Raw genomic sequence first — 20,563 nt, 5'->3', positions numbered from 1 at the left:
TGCTTTGCAGGTGGGGAGTCTCGAGCCTGAGGCCAGCCTGGGCTACATAGCAAGATCTGTAAGAACAAACACAAGCAAACACGGGAAGCATGGGACTAGAACAAAAGGATTCAGTGAAATTCTGTGTCTTAATGAATATATGGACGTGAGTAATTCTTAATATTAAATTTGCAATTGATAATTTTCTAAAGAGAAATTATATTAGTGGCTCATGGTTGTTGATAGTAGATCTCTAGTTAGGTACTGAGCCTATATCTAGTAATGTGTGGGATGGTTGTCTCTTTCAAAAATAATTGGCTTGCTTTCATGGTCTTAGGAGTGGTGTGTGAATACTTTCTATAGTCTTTAACCTTTGTTTCCAAATATGAGATAACTCATTTATTTTGGTGCTGTGCTCTGAACTTAGAAGGTCTTGCATATGCTAGTAATGTGTGTTCCTAGCCCTGCCCATTTCTTCCTGTAAGTATCACATAGAAGGATATGTCATTTGGAAATGATTAGAATTGAGCCCAAAAATTGTACTTCAACAACTTGTTTCAAAACCCAAGTATTAATACATTTAGAGGAATTCCTGAATGCTAATTACTAAATAACTTTTTGTCATCTCTCTAGATAGAGCTGTTTTTCACATGGTCAGTTCTTTGTATTAAATTCTATCCTTTAAGGCTGTTTTGTTTTTGATCTTTTAAACTGTTGATATGCATGAGTGTACAGTATTTTTCAAAAGATTTGTTTGTTTTTTGCTTGTATCGTATGTACACCATGTTCCTGCAGTGTCTACAGAGGCCAGCAGAGGCATTGGATCCTGGAATTGGAATTGTAGGTGATTTTGAGCTACCATGGAAATTGAACCCATGTCCCTTGGAAGAGCAAGCCAGTGTTCTTAGACACTAAGCCATCTCTTAAGCTGTTACTGTGTTTTGTTTTTTAAAACTGATAATCTATTTAAAATAGGAAAGAAAGTTCAAATCATAAGATAGATACATAGGTTTTTGCGTGTGTGTATCACAAGTTAGTATATCACTACTCTAGAAATTATTTATTTTATATGAACATCAATTCTTAGCATCTGAGTATCTGGTAAAGAGAAGTAAAATATCTGCCTTAGGCACAGAAGAGGCACACCATCCCCCCCAATATAAAAATGTATTAATAAGCCAGTTGTTTTTGAATTATGAATACAGATTAAGGTTAAGTTTAGGAAGCTAGGACTTAATAGGGAGTTATATGTTTTGTCATGATTTTAAGTTTTTAAAAAGAGTTTTGTTTTTTAGATATTTAAATTTTATTTTGTGTACATAATTGTTTTGCCTACATTTATGTATAATAGGTACCTGGTGTCTAAGGAGTTCAGAAGAGGGCATTGGGTCCCCTGGTACGAAGGTTACAGATGGCAGTGAGCTGTCATCTAGATGATGAGAGTTGAATCTCGGTTCTCTGCCAGAGCATGATGTGTTCTAAAACATCTCTCCATCCTGGCTCAGTTTCTCTTTTGAGACTCCAGAATCTCCTGCTCCTACAGTACTTCTGAGGGCTGATACTACGTATTGCTACACCTTATCCTGTGGTTTAAAATACCCTAATGTATATGCATATCCTAACTTTCTAAGAGAATGATATGATGACCGCCTTCTTACTTATTTTTCCGTTAAATACCTTTTATTAGATACTGGCCCAAGACCTTAAAGATGCTTCTTGTATAGCATGTTTGTAGACAGTGTCATAATTGCTTGTTACGTGGCATTTTCTTATGTTGATTTAAATTTCTTTTTGAACATAACCTAGAACATTTCTTATTTCTTTCAAAAAGCCTAATTTCTTCCCATATGCCCAGAATCACTGCTTGTAAAAAGCATGCACAAGAGAGCCTTGGGAACTAAGTATTCCTGTTGCTTTTGAGCCTGCTGGATCAGTATCTGGTTCATCAATTCTTTTCTCCAGAGTGAGGCTGATTGATGTTTATCTTAGTGATACTGAGTTTCTGCCTCTTATGTGTGTTAGGGTCAATCTATTCCCATTTGTAACAAGGGCCTGAAGGAACAATCACCTGCCTCAGGGTCAGCTGGAATTTTAGGAACATCGAGGACTCCCATGATAGCCCGCAGGTGAAAGCCCGGTAGATGTCCTCTGTGCTCCTGATCTGCGCTTTAACTAGTTTCCCACTCCCCTCACCCTCACTAATGCATACAGTAACACATTATACGTTAGCTCTATCTCTCCACCCAGTGTCTCTCCTGTTTTCTGTCTCCATCCTGTACTTGTTGCTGACACACTATATTTTCTGGGTAGGTGGTTAGATGGGCCGTTGTTTTCCTCCATTTTCAGTGTTATATCCGGAATGTTCTTCCACATCCATGTGCCCAGGAACTCTGTGGGTGACCACAGTTGACCTTAGACTTCTGGTTATCTTGCTGCCATCTTCCATGTTATTAAATTAAAAGCCTCTGCCACCATGCTGGGTTTCTGTGCTAGGGTTTTGTGTAGGCCAGGCAAACACCCTACCAACTCAGCCACAGCATTTAGCTTAACCCTTTCTGACATGGAACATAAACAACTTGACTGAACTTTATTTGCTTTTGACAGGATCTTGCTATGTAACCTAGACAAGCCTTCAATCCTCCTGCATCTACCCAGGACTTTATTTTTGTAATTTATTTATTTTTGTGATAAAAATTTGAGCACTTTTTATTTGTGTGTCCATGTATATGTGATGTATGTCGAGGGTTTTTTTTTTTTTTTTTTTTAAGACTAGGGAAATGAAGCTCATGATTTGTGTAACTTGGTTGGCTAGTTAGCCCCAGGGTTCCGCCTGTTTCCACCTTCCTAAGCACTGGGGTTACAAGTTTGTGCCTTAACAGTTGGTGTTTTATTGGGTACTACTACATTAGTTACTTCTCCATTACTGTAATAAAGGCCAAGGAACTTTGAGGAAGAAAGAGTTTATTTTATAGAGTTAGAGTTCATGATGTAGAATAGGAGGTGGGTGGCTACAGAGCCTCCGAGAGCTTAAATCTTGAGCCTCAAGCAGGAGGCAGGGAGAGCAATGGGCATTGCACAGCATTTGAAACTTAAAAGCCCCCGCTTAGCGACACAGGCCACACCTTCTCATCCTTGCCTAACAGTCCCACCAACTGGGGATCCAGTATTCAGACGTGAGCCTGTGGGGGTCCATTCTCATTAAAGTCACCACAGGTATTGTAGGTCAAAGTCAGGTATTCCTGCTTGCTCAGCAAACACTTTGCTGACTCAGTTGTTTCCTCAGCTCCCCACCATTTTTCTTTTCTTAAGAGAGACAAGTTTCACTGCCAAAGTGGAGTCCTTATAACAGGATTTTACTATGTAGCTTGGGCTGTCCTTGAACTTTCTTTGTAGACCCGCTTGGCCCTGACCACAACACTTGCCTGCTTCCGCTGCTGGGACTAAAGGCGAGCACCAGCATCTCGAGTGAGCACCATGAGGTCCCGTCTTCAAAGCAAAACAAACAACCCAGTACTTACTGATTTGCAGATACCACACGTGCGATTTGATTTCCGGAGAATGACTGCTTTGTTAAGTGCATATATTTCTGCATATTAGAGTAAAGACCAATGAAAATTCTTGTAGCTGTGTTCAAAATATTTTAATTTTGTACTTATGAATAATAGTTCTGGCACACTGATATTTTTTACTATCATAATGTTGATTGAAAGAGAAGAAGTACTTGTGCAGTTGGTATGGTGGAAGAGCATTGAATAGTTTAAGCTCAGTGTTTTTTCACCTTTGATATGGAAAATGTAATATCTAATTTGTAAAATACACACATGTATTATACACACATATGTATTAAACATTCATATCATTTTGAAATACTTTGATATAGAATCTAATCAAAAGTACAAAAACATTTTTTCTTAACATACATCATATTGTGTTCATAATAATCAAGTTTTCTATTTTTGTTTCCTCAAATGAAAGTTGTAAATTTTTTATTGATGTGATTGAGAGAAGGACTGTAGTAATCATTCCATGAAAATGTTGCCAGTCGAGAGAAAACAAGTCACCTATTGTAATAATCCTGTTGATACCATGCTAATACTACCTTTTAATGTTTTATTATAGTTACATGATGTTGATTGATGGCACAAATGAAGTTTTTATGATTGACAGAGATAATTCCGTTTTTCATGTTTCAAATCTGGAATTTCCATTTCGTAAAGATCTCCGCATGCATTTATCAAATACTCTTTTGGATGGGGTAAGTAATTTATTTATATGTATATTTAAAAAATTAAATAGTGCACTTATTATTAGTGTTACCTGTACTTACTTTGAATAAATTTCTCTTTAACGGGGATCTAGCTGAGAATGGTAGTGCATGGCTATAGTCCCAGCATGGAGTGGCACTAGCAGAAGGTTTGCAGCAAGTTCGAGGCCATCTAGGGCTAGCATAATGAAATCATATCTCAAAAACAAAACAAACAAACTCCAAATATTTATCGTTGAGTCCAAACAGCATTTTTCATATATTTTCTTTAGTAGGAAAAATTGTTCATCATATGGGAAATGAGTTAAATAAAGCTTAAGGGAACAAAATTAAATCTTTGTTTTTATTATTGAAAAGTAGTTTAATAATTATGAAGTGACTTTTCAATTTTTCAGTTAGCTTTCCCCTATTCATTTCTAGCAAAAAGAGCTCTTTTAAATAAAAGGTAGTGTAGAATACTACAAAAAGCCTGGTGAAAGCTGAGCATAGTGGCTTTCACTCTCAGTGCTGGAGAAGCCGAAACAGGAATATAGCAAGTTGAAGGCCAGCCTGGGTTTTCTATTAAGTTTTAAGCTAGTCTGGCTTCATAGTAAGACTGTCTGAAAAAAAAAAAAAAATCAAACAGAGCAATCAAAGAAAAAAAACTTAATTAAAAAAAAAAACCCTCCTTATGTTGGAATAACTTATGTCCGTATTTGATGGCTGTCACTGTGGACTTTGCTCAGTGCAGGGTGTTCAGTGTGAAAAATAGATCACACTTGCCAGTAACATCTACTGAGTTTTTTTTTTTTTCTTTCTTTTTTTTTTTTTTTTTTTTTTTTTGAGATAGTTTCTTATAGATTGTCTAGTAGTCTAGGCTGATCTTAAAAACTCTTCTGCTTCTTCAGTGGTATTACACATCTGTACTACAGCTGGCTTCAGAGTGGAGATTCTTTTTTTTTTTTTTTTTTGCCTCAAAAAGTGACATTTATTCAAAGAGAGAGAATAAAAACAAACAAACAAACAAACAAACAAAACCAAAAAACAAAACCAAGATGTCCATCCCTTGGCTCCTTTCCCTTCCCCCTCGAGTCCCCCAGGACTGAACTCTGGGCTAGGATCAGGTAGCAGGACAGCCCCTCAAATGAGGTCAGCAACGTTGAGGGTCATCTCTTCAATAGAGGTGTTGTAGAAAGTCTCAATGTCTCGAAGAGTCCTCTTGTCTTCTTCTGTCACCATGTTAATAGCCACACCTTTCCGGCCAAACTGACCACCTCGACCGCTTCTGTGGCTGTAGTTTTCCCTGTTGGTGGGAAGGTCTTAATTGATGACTAAGGAGATCTGCTGCACATCAGTGCCTCTGGCCAGCAGGTCAGTGGTAAGGTAATTAATACTCTGCTAGAGCCAGGTCGGAGCACCCTCATGATCACGTCTCGTTCCTTTTGGTCCATATCTCCATGCATGGCGAAATCAGTGAAATCCCGGGCAAGCATCTTCTCAGCGAGCCAGTCCACCTTCCTTCTGGTGTTGATAAAGATTACTGCCTGGGTGATGCTCAGTGTTTCATACAAATCACACAATGTGTCAAGCTTCCACTCCTCTCGTTCCACATTGATGTAGAATTGGTGGATACCCTCCAGGGTCAACTCTTCCTTCTTGACAAGAATCCGAATAGAGTCTCTCATGACCTTCTTAGTCACCTCAAGGACATCAGAAGGCATTGTGGCAGACAGCAAAACTACTTGTGTGTTACTGTTGAGCTTTTGGAACATATCATAGATCTGATCCTGAACCTTAGCATTTCATCTGCTTCATCCAGTACGAACATCTCGATGTATTTGGGGGACAGGTATCTCCGGTTAAGCATATCAAACACCCAGCCAGGGGTGCCCACGATGATATGGAGAGCTTCCGTTTGCAGCTTCTGCACCTCAGCATGCACGTTGTTGACCCAGTACAGGCAAGACAGGAGGCGCCTATATAGTCTCTCAGTGCCATAACCACCTTTTGTATCTGCTGAGCCAGTTCACGTGTGGGTGCCAGAACCAAAGCCTGAGTGGCCTTTAGATCTAATTCAATCTGCTGCAGAATCGATATGGCAAATGTAGCTGTTTTCCCAGTCCCAGACTGGGCTTGAGCATCACATCATAACCCTTGATATAAGGAAGAATAGCTCGCTGCTGGATGGCAGAGGGCTTCTCAAAACTGTAGGCATAAATACCACGGAGGAGGGATTCTGAGAGATTCATGCCATTCAAGCTATCCACACTCTCATTCCAGTTACTCTTGATGACGTCTTCCGGCTCTATCCCATCGGGGCCATTGTCTCTGGATGGAGAATCCTGACTGGCAGACATGATCCTTAGAATCTCCAGAGCGTAGATTCTTAAACAGTGTTAGAAGCCTTGGGGAAGCTAGGGGCCTATTGTAGTCTCAGGATTTGAATATTCCCAGAATCTTTATCTTGGCTGAAACCTTGCTCTGGTCAAGTGAGTGCACATGTAGGTCATTCCTGATCTCTTCAGTTGCACAGAGAACTGAACTGAAAGCTGTACATGCTTTTAAAAGGAACTTTCTACTCAGCAGTTTTAGACTTATTATTTCATGTAAGTGCCTGAATGGTGTATGTATATGTATAAATACCATGATTTTGGATTTCCAAGTTGCTTTTGGATTTCCTGGGACTGGAGGTGATTGTGAAGTACTGTGTTCAGCACTGGGAGTCAAGTCTGGGGTCTGCTCCTCAGCACTGAATCTTTTCAGCCATTACAAACTGTTCTGATGACAGAAATCACAGGTTTAAAAGTTGTTTAAATGGTGGGCAAGATGGCTAAGTGGGTGTGTCCGTTCTGGGCAGGTCTGGTCACCTGAATTTGATCCCTAGAAGACGCGTAAGGTAGAAGGAAAGAACCTAATCCGCCGAGCTGTCCTCAGATCCTCACACACAAGCCATGGCACATGAGCCCTCAGATGCATCATGCACATCACAGTAGTGATAAGTTAAAACATAAAGTGTAAAATACAAATTTACTTGTTAAGGAAGGAACTAATAAAGAATAATTGGCAAATTCTACATTTAATTAAAAAATATTATCCCTATAAATTTATTTGATAATTTTTGTGTTTTTTAAGAGTGGCTACTCCTTGGGCTCTCCTGTAATACTATTTAAATCTTGTATATATGTTAGAATATTTGTTTTTTATGTAAACAACAACAGGTGTAGCGACAGAGAATAGGAACTTTTCCAGCTAGGTATGGGGTAGGTTCCTGCATCCTAGGACTCAGCAAGTTGAGGCAGGAGAATGTTAAGTTCAGGACCAGCCTGGACTGCATAGTGAACCTATCCCCAGAATGTCAAAGCCAGGATTGTTGTTGAGATCGCTTAGTGGATAAAGGCTCTTGCCACCAAGTTTGATGACTTGAGTTCTGTCCTAGAGAGCTACCTCATTGGAGGGAACTGACTCCTGCAGTTTGTCTGCTGATCTCTACATACATGCTACAGCATGCATATAATCCTCCCCTTACGTAAGTGAGTATAACTATACATACATATATGACAAACATCACTTGAATTGCAGTCTCCAGAAGTAAAAGTATCTGTATGAGTGACCAATGATTTTCATTAGACAAGTGGAAAATGCTGATGAAATTTCTTTGGTTAGTTCTCTTTTGGTGACAGTTTTTTTTTAAAGACATTTTTCTAAGCATAATTAAATATATATCCTGTGTATTCAAAATTACAAGGCAAGCGCTCTACCACTGAGCTAAATCCCCAACCCTATTTTTATTTTTCTAGGGATTGTTTTTATATATTTTTAAATTTGGTGAGTTTAGTATGGGGCCTGACAAGGCAAGTGTGTATACCCAGTCTCTGTTCTGATGTTTGTGACTGAGATTTTGCTAACTGTCTTTTGAGTGAACCAATTGTGCATATCAAAGTTAGAGTAGATACACCATGCTGGTCTAGACAGCAGTAAACTTACATTGTTTTCTTCAGAAAATTCTGTGAGGCTTATTTTTTGACCAGTCATTTTTGTGGTTGCTATGGTTCCTCATGGCTGATATTTCTGCCACATCAGCACAGGCCAGTGCAGTGTGAAGAAGGTGAAATGCTTTTACATGAGAGCATTTCGTGCAATCCCACCAGCAATGGAGGAGTGTTCCTTTTTCTCCACATCCATATCTGCTGTCATCTGGGCTTTTGATCGTAGCCATTCTGACTGGTGTCAGGTGGAAACCTCTGGGTTGTTTTGATTTGCATTTCCCTGATGACTAAGGATGTTGAGCATTTCTTTAGGTACTTTTCAGCCATTCGATATTCCTCAGCTGAGAACTCTTTGTTTAGCTCTGTACCGCATTTTTAATAGGGTGATTTGAGTCTCTGGAGTCTAACTTCTAAGTTCTTACTATATATTGGATAATAGTCCTCTATCAGATGTAGGATTGGTAAAGATCTTTTCCTAATCTGTTGATTGCCATTTTGTCGTAATGACAGTGTCTTTGCCTTACAGAAGCTTTGCAGTTTTATGAGGTCCCATTTGTCTATTCTTGATCGTAGAGCATAAGCCATTGGTGTTTTGTTCAGGAAATTTTCTCCAGTGCCCATGTGTTTGAGGCTCTTCCCCACTTTCTCTTCTATTGGTTTCAGTGTATCTGGTTTTGTGTGGAGATCCTTGAGCCTGACAAATAGTGAGGCGGATGCTCATAGCCAATCATTGGACTGAGAATGGAGACCCCAATGGAGGAGTTAGAGAAAGGACTGAAGTAGCTAGCTGTCAGGGTTTGCAATCCTATAGGAAGAGCAACAATATCAACCAATCAGACACCCCAGTGCTCCCAGGAACTAAACTACCAACCAAAGAGTAAATACAGAGTGACCCATGGCTCCAGCTGCATATGTAGCAGAGGATGGCCTTGTTGGGCATCAATGGAAGGAGAGGTTCTTGGTCTTGCCAAGGCTTGATGCTCCAGTGTAGGGGAATGTCAGAGCCGGGAGGCGGGAAGGAGTGGGTAGGTGGGTGGGGGAACACTCCCATAGAAGCAGGGTGGGGATAGAATAGGGGATTTCTGGAGGGGAAACTGGGAAAGTGGATAACATTTGAAGTGTAAATAAAGAAAATATCCAATTTAAAAAAAAGAGAGAGCATTTCTTATAGGTTGGGGTAGTTTATATTCAACTAATATTTATTATATATCAGTTTCGAGTGCAGGCAGTATTTAGAGTGTGGAAGCCCCCTCTCTGGAAACTGTTTATTGGGAAGGATAGAGAAAGATTGATAACAGCCTTTAGGAAAACAGTAGCCCTAAGATGTATTTAAAACAAGTCCTGTGGTCATTTGGAGGAGAAATGAATCTAGTCTGATGATGTGGAGTAGATCTACATTATGTAGGGTTTGGATTAAAGGTGGAAGATGTGGGGAATTGAGAGATGGGGAGAACTTGCTATGCAGAATGGGAACCTGAGTTTGTGTTCCAAGCACCCATGGGAACCTGGTTGTTGCTCATGCTTGTAGCTCGAGGGCAGTGGTGAGCAGAGGCAGAAGGATCCCTCACAGCCTTGCTTGCTGGCGGCTCTCCTAGCTATAGGTGCAGTGAGAGACCATATCTCAAGAGACTACGTCTGAGAGCCACAGGACACCTGGTGCTTGTGAGGGGCGGAAGTCACTTTTATGTCTTAGTCATTTAGCTCATCTGCTGTTTCCTAGGAAATCCCTTTTAACTGCATCTTTTACGTTTCACCTTATGATGATGTGCCTCATTATTAAGTTTCCTCATTTGCCAAATAAAAATAGCTTTTTCTTTTCTTAGACTTATATGTCGTATTTCGGCTGTGATAGTACAGGCATATACCTTTTATTATTATTTAATATTTACAACATGTTCCATTCTCAAGCTGTAGTGGCTTGAATACAAAATTATCTGTCATTCTAATAATAGCCATCTCTCCTCTTCAGGGGCTCGAGTTAGTTACATCTAGCATTTGAGTTTCCCTTTCTGGGGCTCAAAAGGGTTTTGAAGGGAGTGGCTGCATGCTTATTCTTTTATAACTTAAGAGTTATGCCCAATTCATAGTTTGTGTGCAGAAAATATGAATGAACAGGCAGAGGAGTTGGATGCCCTGGGACTTTGAATACAGAGAATAGGAAGGTCAACATACTGGCTTGTTGGCGGTGTGGAGGTATCATGAAAGATTTATGCTTTGATTTCTGCACTGTAGCATTCAGTCCAAAGACAGCAGTGTAATTTCTGGGGATTTTTTTTTAATATTAAAAAGCCGATGCACAAGTGTGTGAGGGTGTGCACACACAAGTCGAGCACCCTCAGGGTCCACACAAGGGTGTCAGATTCCCTGATACTAGAGTTATTGGCAATTACATGGTGCTGCTACAACAGGGCAGGCTTTTCATAGCTGAGCCGTCTCTCTAGTCCTTTAATGAATTCTTGACAGAGCATGAAACTGATGTACTGGGTAGGATTTTCTCCACAGTTCTTTGAGAGGCTTGAAGTTGATATGCCATAGGTGGGGTTTTCTTCAGGGTTCTTGGGAGTCTTTGAGCTTCTTTTATTTGTAAATTTATAATGTTCACTTCAATGTTGTCACTACCCTCCTCCTTTCGAGAGTCACTCGTACTTTTCTCTTTAATGTTTCCTTTCAGACAGTTTCTCTTCATTTATTTTCTTTTTCCTTTCCTCACTACATACTCCTGGCTTGCATCAAACTCAGAGAGCTGCCTGCTTCTGCTACCCGTATGTTTTCAAGTTTAGTGAATTTCTTCACCAAGTTGCTGTTAATCCTAATCATATTTTAATGTGGTCGAAAATCTGTTTGTCTTCTCTGTTTATCTTTCTTATCTAAACAACAAAATCATGAGTTATACATGAGTGAAGCTGACTTACTGTTCTGACCTCCCAACTTTAAGTCTGATCTAAACAGCAGAATCATGAGTTATAGATGAGTAACTTTAAAGCCTCTGCCGGCTCTGAGTCTGTTTCATTTGTTTATGTTGCATGCCTCTTTGGATGTTAGGTATCTAAGTTTTACCTTGTTGGAAAGGAGTAGCCATCCTCTTCTGTTCCTATTCATTTTCCCTGTCTTCTTCTCCCCTCCCTCCTTATTTACCTATATCCTTCTATCTCTTGAATTTCTAGTATTACAGACTTATATTGCCACACCTAGTAGTGTGCCCCTTTAAGGTTTTAAAACTGTGTTTGGGAATCTAGTCAATTTATTTGGAAGCTTTTTCAGAGCTAGAGTTTAAGATTCCTTTGGTGAACTAGAGGATTTATTTTTATTTTTGTTATTTCTTTGAGAATGTCATAGAAGGTGTTTTGTCATAATCACCTCTTCTCCAGTCTGCTTCCTTTCTTTCCCCATCCAACTCTGTGTGTCCTTTTACAAAACCCTAAGTTATTTTTTCTTCTTGGATGTGTGGTTTCCTCTAGAGTGCTGTCACTTACCAGGGCCTACACTCTTGGAGAAGATGTTTCTTCCTGTCCTGCCATCCTAATACTTGCTAACAGCTCCATGGTTGGGGTGGGGTTTCATGCTAGCTGCTTTTCCATGCTGGCATTTGGTCTGGTTTGGCTTTGTACAGGTCTCCTGCATATTGTTGCAACCACTCAGAATCTATATGTTAGCTGCCCTGCTGTGTTCAGATGCTACTATTTTCTTACAGTCTTCACATCACCTCTGGTCTCAACACTCCTGTCTGTGTCGTGTCCACCTCTGCCCCTACTGTGTGCAGTCATCCTTTTTAGAACCAGAGTAACTTTTAACACAGGGACGATTCACTTTATTGAAGCTATTCTTCTCAGTACCCACTGTTCCACTAATTATGAGCTCCCTCTCTTTCCTTCCTTCCCATTTTCCTCAAACCAGGGTGTCTTTGTAGCTCATATTGCTGTGATGATGCACCATAACCAAGGCATCTTCTGAAAGAAGCATGTAATTGGGGGCTTGCTCACAGTTTCAGGGGCTATTAGCCCATGAACATCAGGGTGAGGGGAGTGGCTGCAGGCAGGCATGGTGCTAGAGCAGTAGTTGAGATCTCAGATCTGATCCTTGAATTGCAGACAGACAGTGAGACTCGACCTAGTGTGGGCTCAGAGGCCACCCCCAGTTATACACCTTTGCCAGCAAGGCCACATCTCCTTATCTTTCCCAAATTAGTTCCACTAACTAGAGACCAAGTGTTCAAGCACAGTGAGCCTATGGGGGGCCATTCTCATTCAAACCACCACGCTCATTCTGGACTGGATCTCTTCCTGCCCCATCTTTCTGAGTGCTGGGATTACAAGTGTGTGGTTCTGTGCTTGGCAACTCAGATCTTCTGATCTGTTTGATATTAACACGCACTGATCTTGTACTTACACCATGTATCAAGTGTTGTTACTGCTATGAATCTTGGGTAGAACTTTGTTTTGCTTTGAGTTGTTTCCCCTCATGCATATTTTTTTTCCTCCATCTTTATTAACTTGGGTATTTCTTATTTACATTTCAGTTGTTATTCCCTTTCCCGGTTTCCAGGCCAACATCCCCCTAACCCCTCCCCCTCCCCTTCCTTATGGGTGTTCCCCTCCCCACCCTCCCCCCATTGCCGCCCTCCCCGCAACAGTCTAGTTCACTGGGGGTTCAGTCTTAGCAGGACCCACCCTTCCACTGGTGCTCTTACTAGGATATTCATTGCTACCTATGAGGTCAGAGTCCAGGGTCAGTCCATGTCTTTAGGTAGTGGCTTAGTCCCTGGAAGCTCAGGTTGGTTGGCATTGCTGTTCATATGGGGCCCTTCAAGCTCTTCCAGTCCTTTCTCTGATTCCTTCAACGGGGGTCCCATTCTCAGTTCAGTGGTTTGCTGCTGGCATTCGCCTATGTATTTGCTGTATTCTGGGTGTGTCTCAGGAGAGTTCTACATCCGGTTCCTGTCAGCCTGCACTTCTTTGCTTCATCCATCTTATCTAGTTGGGTGGCTGTATATGTATGGGCCACATGTGGGGCAGGCTCTGAATGGGTGTTCCTTCTGCCTCTGTTCTAAACTTTGCCTCCCTATTCCCTCCCAAGGGTATTCTTGTTCCCATTTTAAAGAAGGAGTGAAGCATTCGCATTTTGGTCATCCTTCTTGAGTTTCATGTGTTTTGTAATTCAAGCATTTGGGCTAATAGTGACTTATCAATGAGTGCATACCATGTGTGTTTTTCTGTGATTGGGTTACCTCACTCAGGATGATATTTTCCAGTTCCATCCATTTGCCTATAATTTCATAAAGTCATTGTTTTTGATAGCTGAGTAATATTCCATTGTGTAGATGTACCACATTTTCTGTATCCATTCCTCTGTTGAAGGGCATCTGGGTTCTTTCCAGCTTCTGGCTATTATAAATAAGGCTGCTATGAACATAGTGGAGCACCCTCATGGATATTTAAGGATCCTATTTACACGTCTCTGGAGTTCTCATCTGAATGTTTGTCACTTTTCTGTCCCCCCCCACCCCCCCTCCATCCACTGAATAGTGGTGACTAGTGGCAGTTTACTATGTAGAACAGGCAGACTTCAAACTCACAGAAATCCTGCTGCCTTTGCCTCCTGAGTACAGTTTTTTCTAAGCATAAAAGTATAATTCTTTGACAGGTACACCGTATCCACTTAACAAATCAGTATCAGTAACTTTGACCTGCCTTGGTTTATAGAACTGGATGTAAATACCCTCCCATGGGAGGGAGGAGCTTCAGTTCCATTAAGAATGTGGTTGGCTACCTGTATAACAACATATTATTGCACCTCTGTGCACATCTTGCCTAGCCTCTCAGTAGTGTTGCACATAGGGTCAATAGCTGAGCCAGCCTGTCAGTGACCATTTCCCTCAGCCTGGTACCTCCCTGAGCTCTGCAGCCTGTCAGTAACCATTTCTCTCAGCCTGGTACCTCCCTGAGCTCTGCAGGTTGGCTAGCAGGCAAGAAGCTCCCAGCCCAGCTTAGCTTGTCTGTTGTATATTTTGGACTGTCATTAAACAAACAAACAAACAGCACTTGCTCATTTGTCTATTATATTTTGTTTTGTTTATTGATAATATAATTTCCTTTTGGATATTTAAAGCAATGTTTATGGGAAAAGTTTTTTGTTCTTTTCTTTCTTTCTTTCTTTTTTTTTTTTTTTTTTTTTTTTTTTTTTACATATTTTGTGAGGAGAATTCTTTGTCTGCTATGCAAAATTCACTTTTTCTAGTCCCAGTTTTTGAGAAGAAGCATTAAATGAAATCATGGTATCACTTTGTTATTACATCAGTATTCATATGGAAATGTTTAAGTAGACACATTTCAATAAACAGATTAAAATGACAAATTGGAGACTGGGCCTGGAGAGTTGGTAGAGTACGTGGGTATCATGAACAGAACCCTGGCTCCATCCAAACTGCTGCCTAACTCCCGAGTGGTGGCACTCACTCTCCTCATCGCAGTGAGGAGGTGGACGGCTTTGAACCTCACTTTTCGCCTTTGTCCCCCAGTGCTGACTTTGCTTGTATTCCACTGGGCCTCACAGAATTTCCTTTGCCTTTTTAATATCTATGGTAGATTTGAAGTGATCTTTGTATGAAAATTTAAAAAGTTATATAGGAAATTTAATCTATAATAAGACTAAAGCAGTCAGCATATAACAAGTTTAAACAGTGATAAAACATAATTATCAAAATGATGCTGAATTTTGTTACTTACTTTTAAATATTATTAGTAATCCAAAACATAAAGCGGAATATAGTGTAGCCATTCAGCTATAAAGAACATTTAATTGGTTGTAATGGTGCAAGTGTACAAGTCTAATACTTAAGGTTGAGACAGGAGGATTGCTGAGAGTTCCAGACTATCCTTCGCTAACTCATGAGCTAGCTAGTGGCTACATAGTTAGGGGCTAGCCAGGGGCTACATAGCAAGACTCTGACTCCAAGCAAAACTACAAATCTCAATCCAAAACACAGGAAGTGACATCATAGCTCCTTTCAACATATATTGTAAATACATAGTAAAGATTTTTGGCATTCTGAAAATGTACTGATTTTATGAGTACAAGTGTGCGCGCTTTAAAGTTTTATCAAGACACATGTTGAAGCTTTATACCTTTCTCTGTGAGTATTATATTCTAATAGAATGAAAAATGTTGCTATTAAAGTAAATATATATCTTTGTTTCTTTCAAGGAAATGATCATCGATAAAGTAAATGGACAGGCCGTTCCAAGATATTTGATATATGACATAATTAAGTTCAATGTAAGTACCTCTTATAATTTATAAAATTGTTAGAATTGTGACTGAGTTAATGTGCATGTTTATATATATTAATACATTTTGTAGTTCTAGGTATTGAATTGATGGATAGGCTACAAGTGCTCTACCATTGAGCTGTACCTCCAGTAATAAGATTACTAACGTTTGTAATGAACAGAAAAAGTATTTATGTCAGATATGGTGACACATGTCCGGAGGAGGGAATGAGGGATCAGGAGTTTAAGGCCACGCTCATGAGATCCTGTCTCAAAAACCCAAAAATATAGTCATTTACATAAACCATACTGAAAACATATTAGGAACTTGTTATTAAGTATTTAAGATTTGAAGATTTCTAGCATTATTTTAAAAGGTATTTTGGGGGAATTGTATTCAAGGAATATAATTTGTATTCCTCGTGTATTTAGTATACCAAATACAGTGTATTAAAGTAAACTGTAATATTAAAATTCAGAATTAATTCCAGGTACTTAAGCAATGTGTATAGGCTCCAGGACAATGTCCAGGAGTTGGTTCTCTGCTCTCACTGTGTGGGGACCAGGGAATCACATTTAGGTTTTTGGGCTTTGTGGCAGGTACTTTCACTACTGAACTATTTCCCTCCTTCTAGAGTTGTTAAATCTTAATGTTTCTATATTGTTTTGTGTATCTGTGTGTGTGTGTGTGTGTGTGTGTGTGCGCGCGCGCACGAGCCCTCTCCTAACCTGTGCATGCCTCTTTGGAGGCCAGAGGTCACTGTCAGGTATTTTCTGTTTTTCTCCAACTTAAGTTTTGAGACGGTCTCTCACTGAACCTAGGTCTCCTTGTTTTGGCTGGGCAGGCTGGACAGAAAGCCCTGGGATTTGCTCCCCTCAGTGTCAGGGTTTGCCTTGCTTTTTCATGTGGGTGCTGGGACTTTATCTACTGAGTCATCTCCCGAGCTCTGCTGTTTTGATAAGAAATTGTTATAGATGTAAGAGCAGACTTGCATGTACTGTTCATTCTAGTCTCAGTTCTCTTTCCAGATACCCTCTGCTGGGCATTTAGTGTTTATTGCTTCTTAGATGTTTCTCAAAACATTTCACCCACCTTTGTTTATATCTCTGGATGTACAAAGTATATACTTTTGTAAGGTTTCTAGAGTTTGTTGCATACTCTGTGATCACCAGTTTTATTTATTTATTTTGTATTATGTTCTTGGTTTACTGCTTAGTGTCTGTAGAGTTAACCTTGTTCCCTGGAATTTTTCTAGGCATTGTGCTCTATAATAGAATTGGTATGCATCAGGGTTTCCGCTGTGTATGTGCGCATGCTTATGTGCACACATGAATTTTTGTGCAAAGAACTAAAATCTGTTTTCTGTTTGGTTGTTCATCTTTTTCCTTCTAAATGGGTTAAATTATTTATTTCTTTTGGATGTTCTTTTTTTTGATATGTGTGTAGCAAGCAGTATTATTGACCAGTCAGTGTCTGTGGACATAGACAAGTGCTGTTTTAATGAGATTGGATGAAAGGACCTTCTCAAAAAGTGTTTTGAGTCTTAAGAGATTTATCCAATCATATTTTATTCTATAAGTGGGTTCGTTATGCTTGTCACATAAAGTATATAATTGCTCACTTAGTCAACATTGATTGTATGCCTTTTACTGTACTTATGATTTAAAGTCACCTATATTTTACATACCTACTTTAGGATGTATTTATAATAGAAAACATGTTTCATTATTTAACCACAATGAAACTTTCATAAATTCCATAAATTTCTTAATTTATATTGCTAGCCCTAAATACCTGAGGCTGGGTAATGTCAGAGAGTTAGTTTGGCTCAAGTTATTTTTGTTAAGAGAGCCAAAGTCTTAATAGCAATCTTCTTAGTTCTTTTGTTTATTATTTTCCTCAGAAAGAATTTAACTGATCATTTTGTATATGCTAGGTTCTGTAATCACTAAATATAAAATGATAAGTAAAACTGATTTCTTCTCTTCATGCCATTTCCATAATAGTTCATTAGGATTCGAGAGCAAAAGAGGAAAACCTTATTTTTAATGGATTTGTTCTATTTGGCTTGCTCTCTCTCTCTCTCTCTCTGTGTGTGTGTGTGTGTGTGTGTGTGTGTGTGTGTGTGTGTGTGTGTGTGTGTGTTGTACCTGTATACAAGTTATTAATGTTAATGACATACATTGTATGCATTTGTAACTATATATGTTTATATTGAATTTAATATTAAAATCAACTTGATGACTGCTTATTTGTAGAGGAGACTAGAAATATAAAGAAATAATGGGGCTGGGGATTTAGCTCAGTGGTAGGCGCTTACCTAGGAAGCATAAGGCCCTGGGTTCGGTCCCCAGCTCGGAAAAAAAAGAACCAAAAAAAAAAAAAAAAAAGAAATAATGGCTGAGCATAGTGTTTTAAACCCAGAACTTGAAAGGCAAAAGCCAGACTGGTCTGCATACCAAGTTCCTGTCAGCCAGTGCTACACAGTGAGAGCCTATTTTTAAATTAAAATAAAAGAAATTCAAAGAACCAGTGTGATAGTGCTGTAGGTAGAACAGGAAGGCATATGTCAGAGGTAGAGCGGTGCTGGAGCAAGGGGAGCACCTCATCCTTCCCTGGCTGTTGGAATCCTTAAAGGACGATGTCAGGAGCATTGGGTGCTTGGTTGCCCTGCTTAATGTGTGGTAAAGAGTGGGTCATAGAAGAAATAACAACAGATTGGTGAGAGGGCGGCAGCTCACTTGACTGAGGAGTTTGAACTTAGATTTTATTGTAATAAGGTATCACTTACGGTTATGGTGGAGTAGTATTTATTCCTTTGAAAGAGAACTCCATTGTCAGTGTGGGTAGTGTTTGGAGGCGAGGAAGGACTGGTGACGAGGAGCCCCACACAGTGCTTTGAGTGTTCCTTGCCATCCCTTTGCAGTGCTTCTACATCTGGCTGCCCAGTGCTTCCTGTACTGTAATAGCCCTGGTGGATGTGAAGGTCGTCTGTTTTCAGCCCAGTCTTAGTCACAGGATTTGTATTGTAGTAGAGAATTTAGACTACTTAACAGATCTTTCATTAAAAAAACAAAAACAAAAACAGAAAAGTTTGTTTGGGCCTTGTTCCTTTTATAGGCATCTTAGTTCTCCTAACAGGTCTAATAAGCAAGCCCATCGTTTTAGGATTTTCTGAAATAGAGTGGGTTGCACATGGACTATGTCCTTGTTTATTAACCTTTCCTCAGTGAGTCTCCTTTATGACAGTTCGACTGTTCATAGAGAGACCGTTTTAGAAATTGTGAGGAGCTTCTGCTCGTTTTGTATTCACTCCTTGTCCTTAGTGAAGAGTAAGAGTTGTTATCCTTCCAAAGTGGAGAGAAAGATACCCTGAAGCATATGCTGCCTCTCTTAGGAAACATTAGGTTGGCGAATAGAGACTGGAGAAGAGGAACAAGAAGGTAATGTCGGTATCATAGGATTTTTCAGTGGTCTCTAAGTCGCTGAGCCTTAGACAATTACTGTCAACCAGGGTTGTGTTTGACCTATGTGTATGTGCACCATGTGGCTGGATAGGACACAAGTTTACATACACTTCCTAAGGCATGCCTGAAATTATGTACACTTAAAGGACACTAAAGAAAAAGTTCGCTGGAGCAAAGAGCTTTATGTTTTACAGCTGCGTGACTTGGAACATATGTAAACTTACTATTAGTTTTCAGATTGAGGGTTTATCTATGTAATAAGTGTCTTCTTACTGATGTTATGGAGTTTGATCACTAGTGAGTATGCTGTTTGTTTTGAATGTTTTTACTTTAATGAATTTGGGTTTTAGGTTTTACTAATATAGTTAAATAATAAAATACAGTACTTTTGTTAATATATTCAGATTTGAAATCTGAGCCAGCTTATATAGCTATCATTTTTTTTCTTGATGTCTTGTGTAGTTTCAATTTAAAGCCTTTTTTTGTTGCTTTTTAAGATTTATTTATTTTATGTATGTGAGTACACTGTCTCTGTCTTCAGACACATCAGTAGAGGGCAACGGATCCCATTACAGATGGTTGTGAGCCACCATGTGGTTGCTGGGAATTGAACTCAGGACCTCTGGAAGAGCAGTCAATGCTCTTAACTGCTCTACCATCTCTTCAGCCCTGTAGTTTAAATTTAAAAATGGCTGTTGTTAGTCCAATTATTGGGACTGATATGTATGGTGTGCAAACTATTCACTAGACATCCCCAAGGATTGTTAGACTATGCATATAGTATTGCAGCCTTATTAGTTATACTGACAATGTGGTTGTGGTCAAATTGAAAAAAATTGTTTTTTCATTCAGGCACAACCAGTTGGAGAATGTGATTTTAATATTCGTCTACAGTGTATTGAACGTGAAATTATAAGTCCACGACATGAAAAAATGAAGACTGGGCTCATTGACAAAACACAAGAACCATTTAGTGTCAGACCTAAACAATTTTTTGACATCAATATTTCAAGAAAGGTAAAATTTACTTGTTTCTTTCATTGTGAATCCCAAGTTGCATTGCTTAGCTTGTGAGAGGAACGTGGATGACTACTCCTCTGTTGTCCTGTCTTTCCCAGGGCGACACCTAGGGTCTCCTTTTCAGCAGTGTTCTCAGTGTGGATATAACACCATGCTGGTTCCCTGTTCACTAGAATAGTTTGTGACTAGCACTGGTCCTTATTCTCATTTAAACAAACAAACAAACAAACGAACAAACAAACAAACAGCTACACTGTAAATGTAAGTCTTGGGGGTCTCTGTGCCTGCTCTTGCCTGTGTCAGCTCCTAAGTAAGTGACACAGAGAAACTCGCCAGGTCCTGTGTTACTCTAACCCTCTAAAGCTGCCTGCCTTCCAGCCCATCGTCCTTTACCTTCAGTCTGAGTCTTGCTCTGGCTTGCTTTGCTCCATGTGTGTTCTCACGGAGACTCCTCCTGGACCCTCCACATGGCTTCTCCACACACATTGCTCCTCGGAGTCCTTCTTTACTCTCTCTCTCTCATTTGGGATCCCCTGACTTCCCCACCCTATCTATTCTGCTCAGCTAGTTGGCTGATCGATCGGCTCTTATATTGACTTATC

The 20,563-nt window shown here is 39.7% G+C and overlaps 1 protein-coding gene and 1 pseudogene across 2 annotated transcripts in view; one reads left to right on the top strand and one right to left on the bottom strand.

Annotated features, from left to right (window-relative positions):
- Window positions 1-20,563, top strand: part of Rngtt (RNA guanylyltransferase and 5'-phosphatase) — a 195,139-nt gene that overhangs the window by 41,177 nt on the left and 133,399 nt on the right. For both annotated transcript variants that reach the window (XM_032904743.1, XM_032904734.1), the window contains exons 9-11: window positions 4,099-4,234; window positions 15,409-15,480; window positions 19,794-19,958. In XM_032904743.1, coding sequence (XP_032760634.1) covers window positions 4,099-4,234; window positions 15,409-15,480; window positions 19,794-19,958 — 373 coding nt within the window. The remainder of the gene's footprint in view (window positions 1-4,098; window positions 4,235-15,408; window positions 15,481-19,793; window positions 19,959-20,563) is intronic.
- LOC116902287 lies at window positions 5,352-6,579 on the bottom strand (annotated as a pseudogene).

The sequence above is a fragment of the Rattus rattus genome, chromosome 1 (genome assembly GCF_011064425.1).
Source record: "Rattus rattus isolate New Zealand chromosome 1, Rrattus_CSIRO_v1, whole genome shotgun sequence".
NCBI classification, from domain to species: Eukaryota; Metazoa; Chordata; class Mammalia; order Rodentia; family Muridae; genus Rattus; species Rattus rattus.
Note: the sequence above shows the minus strand (reverse complement) of the source record. Positions and strands in the feature narration are given on the sequence as shown.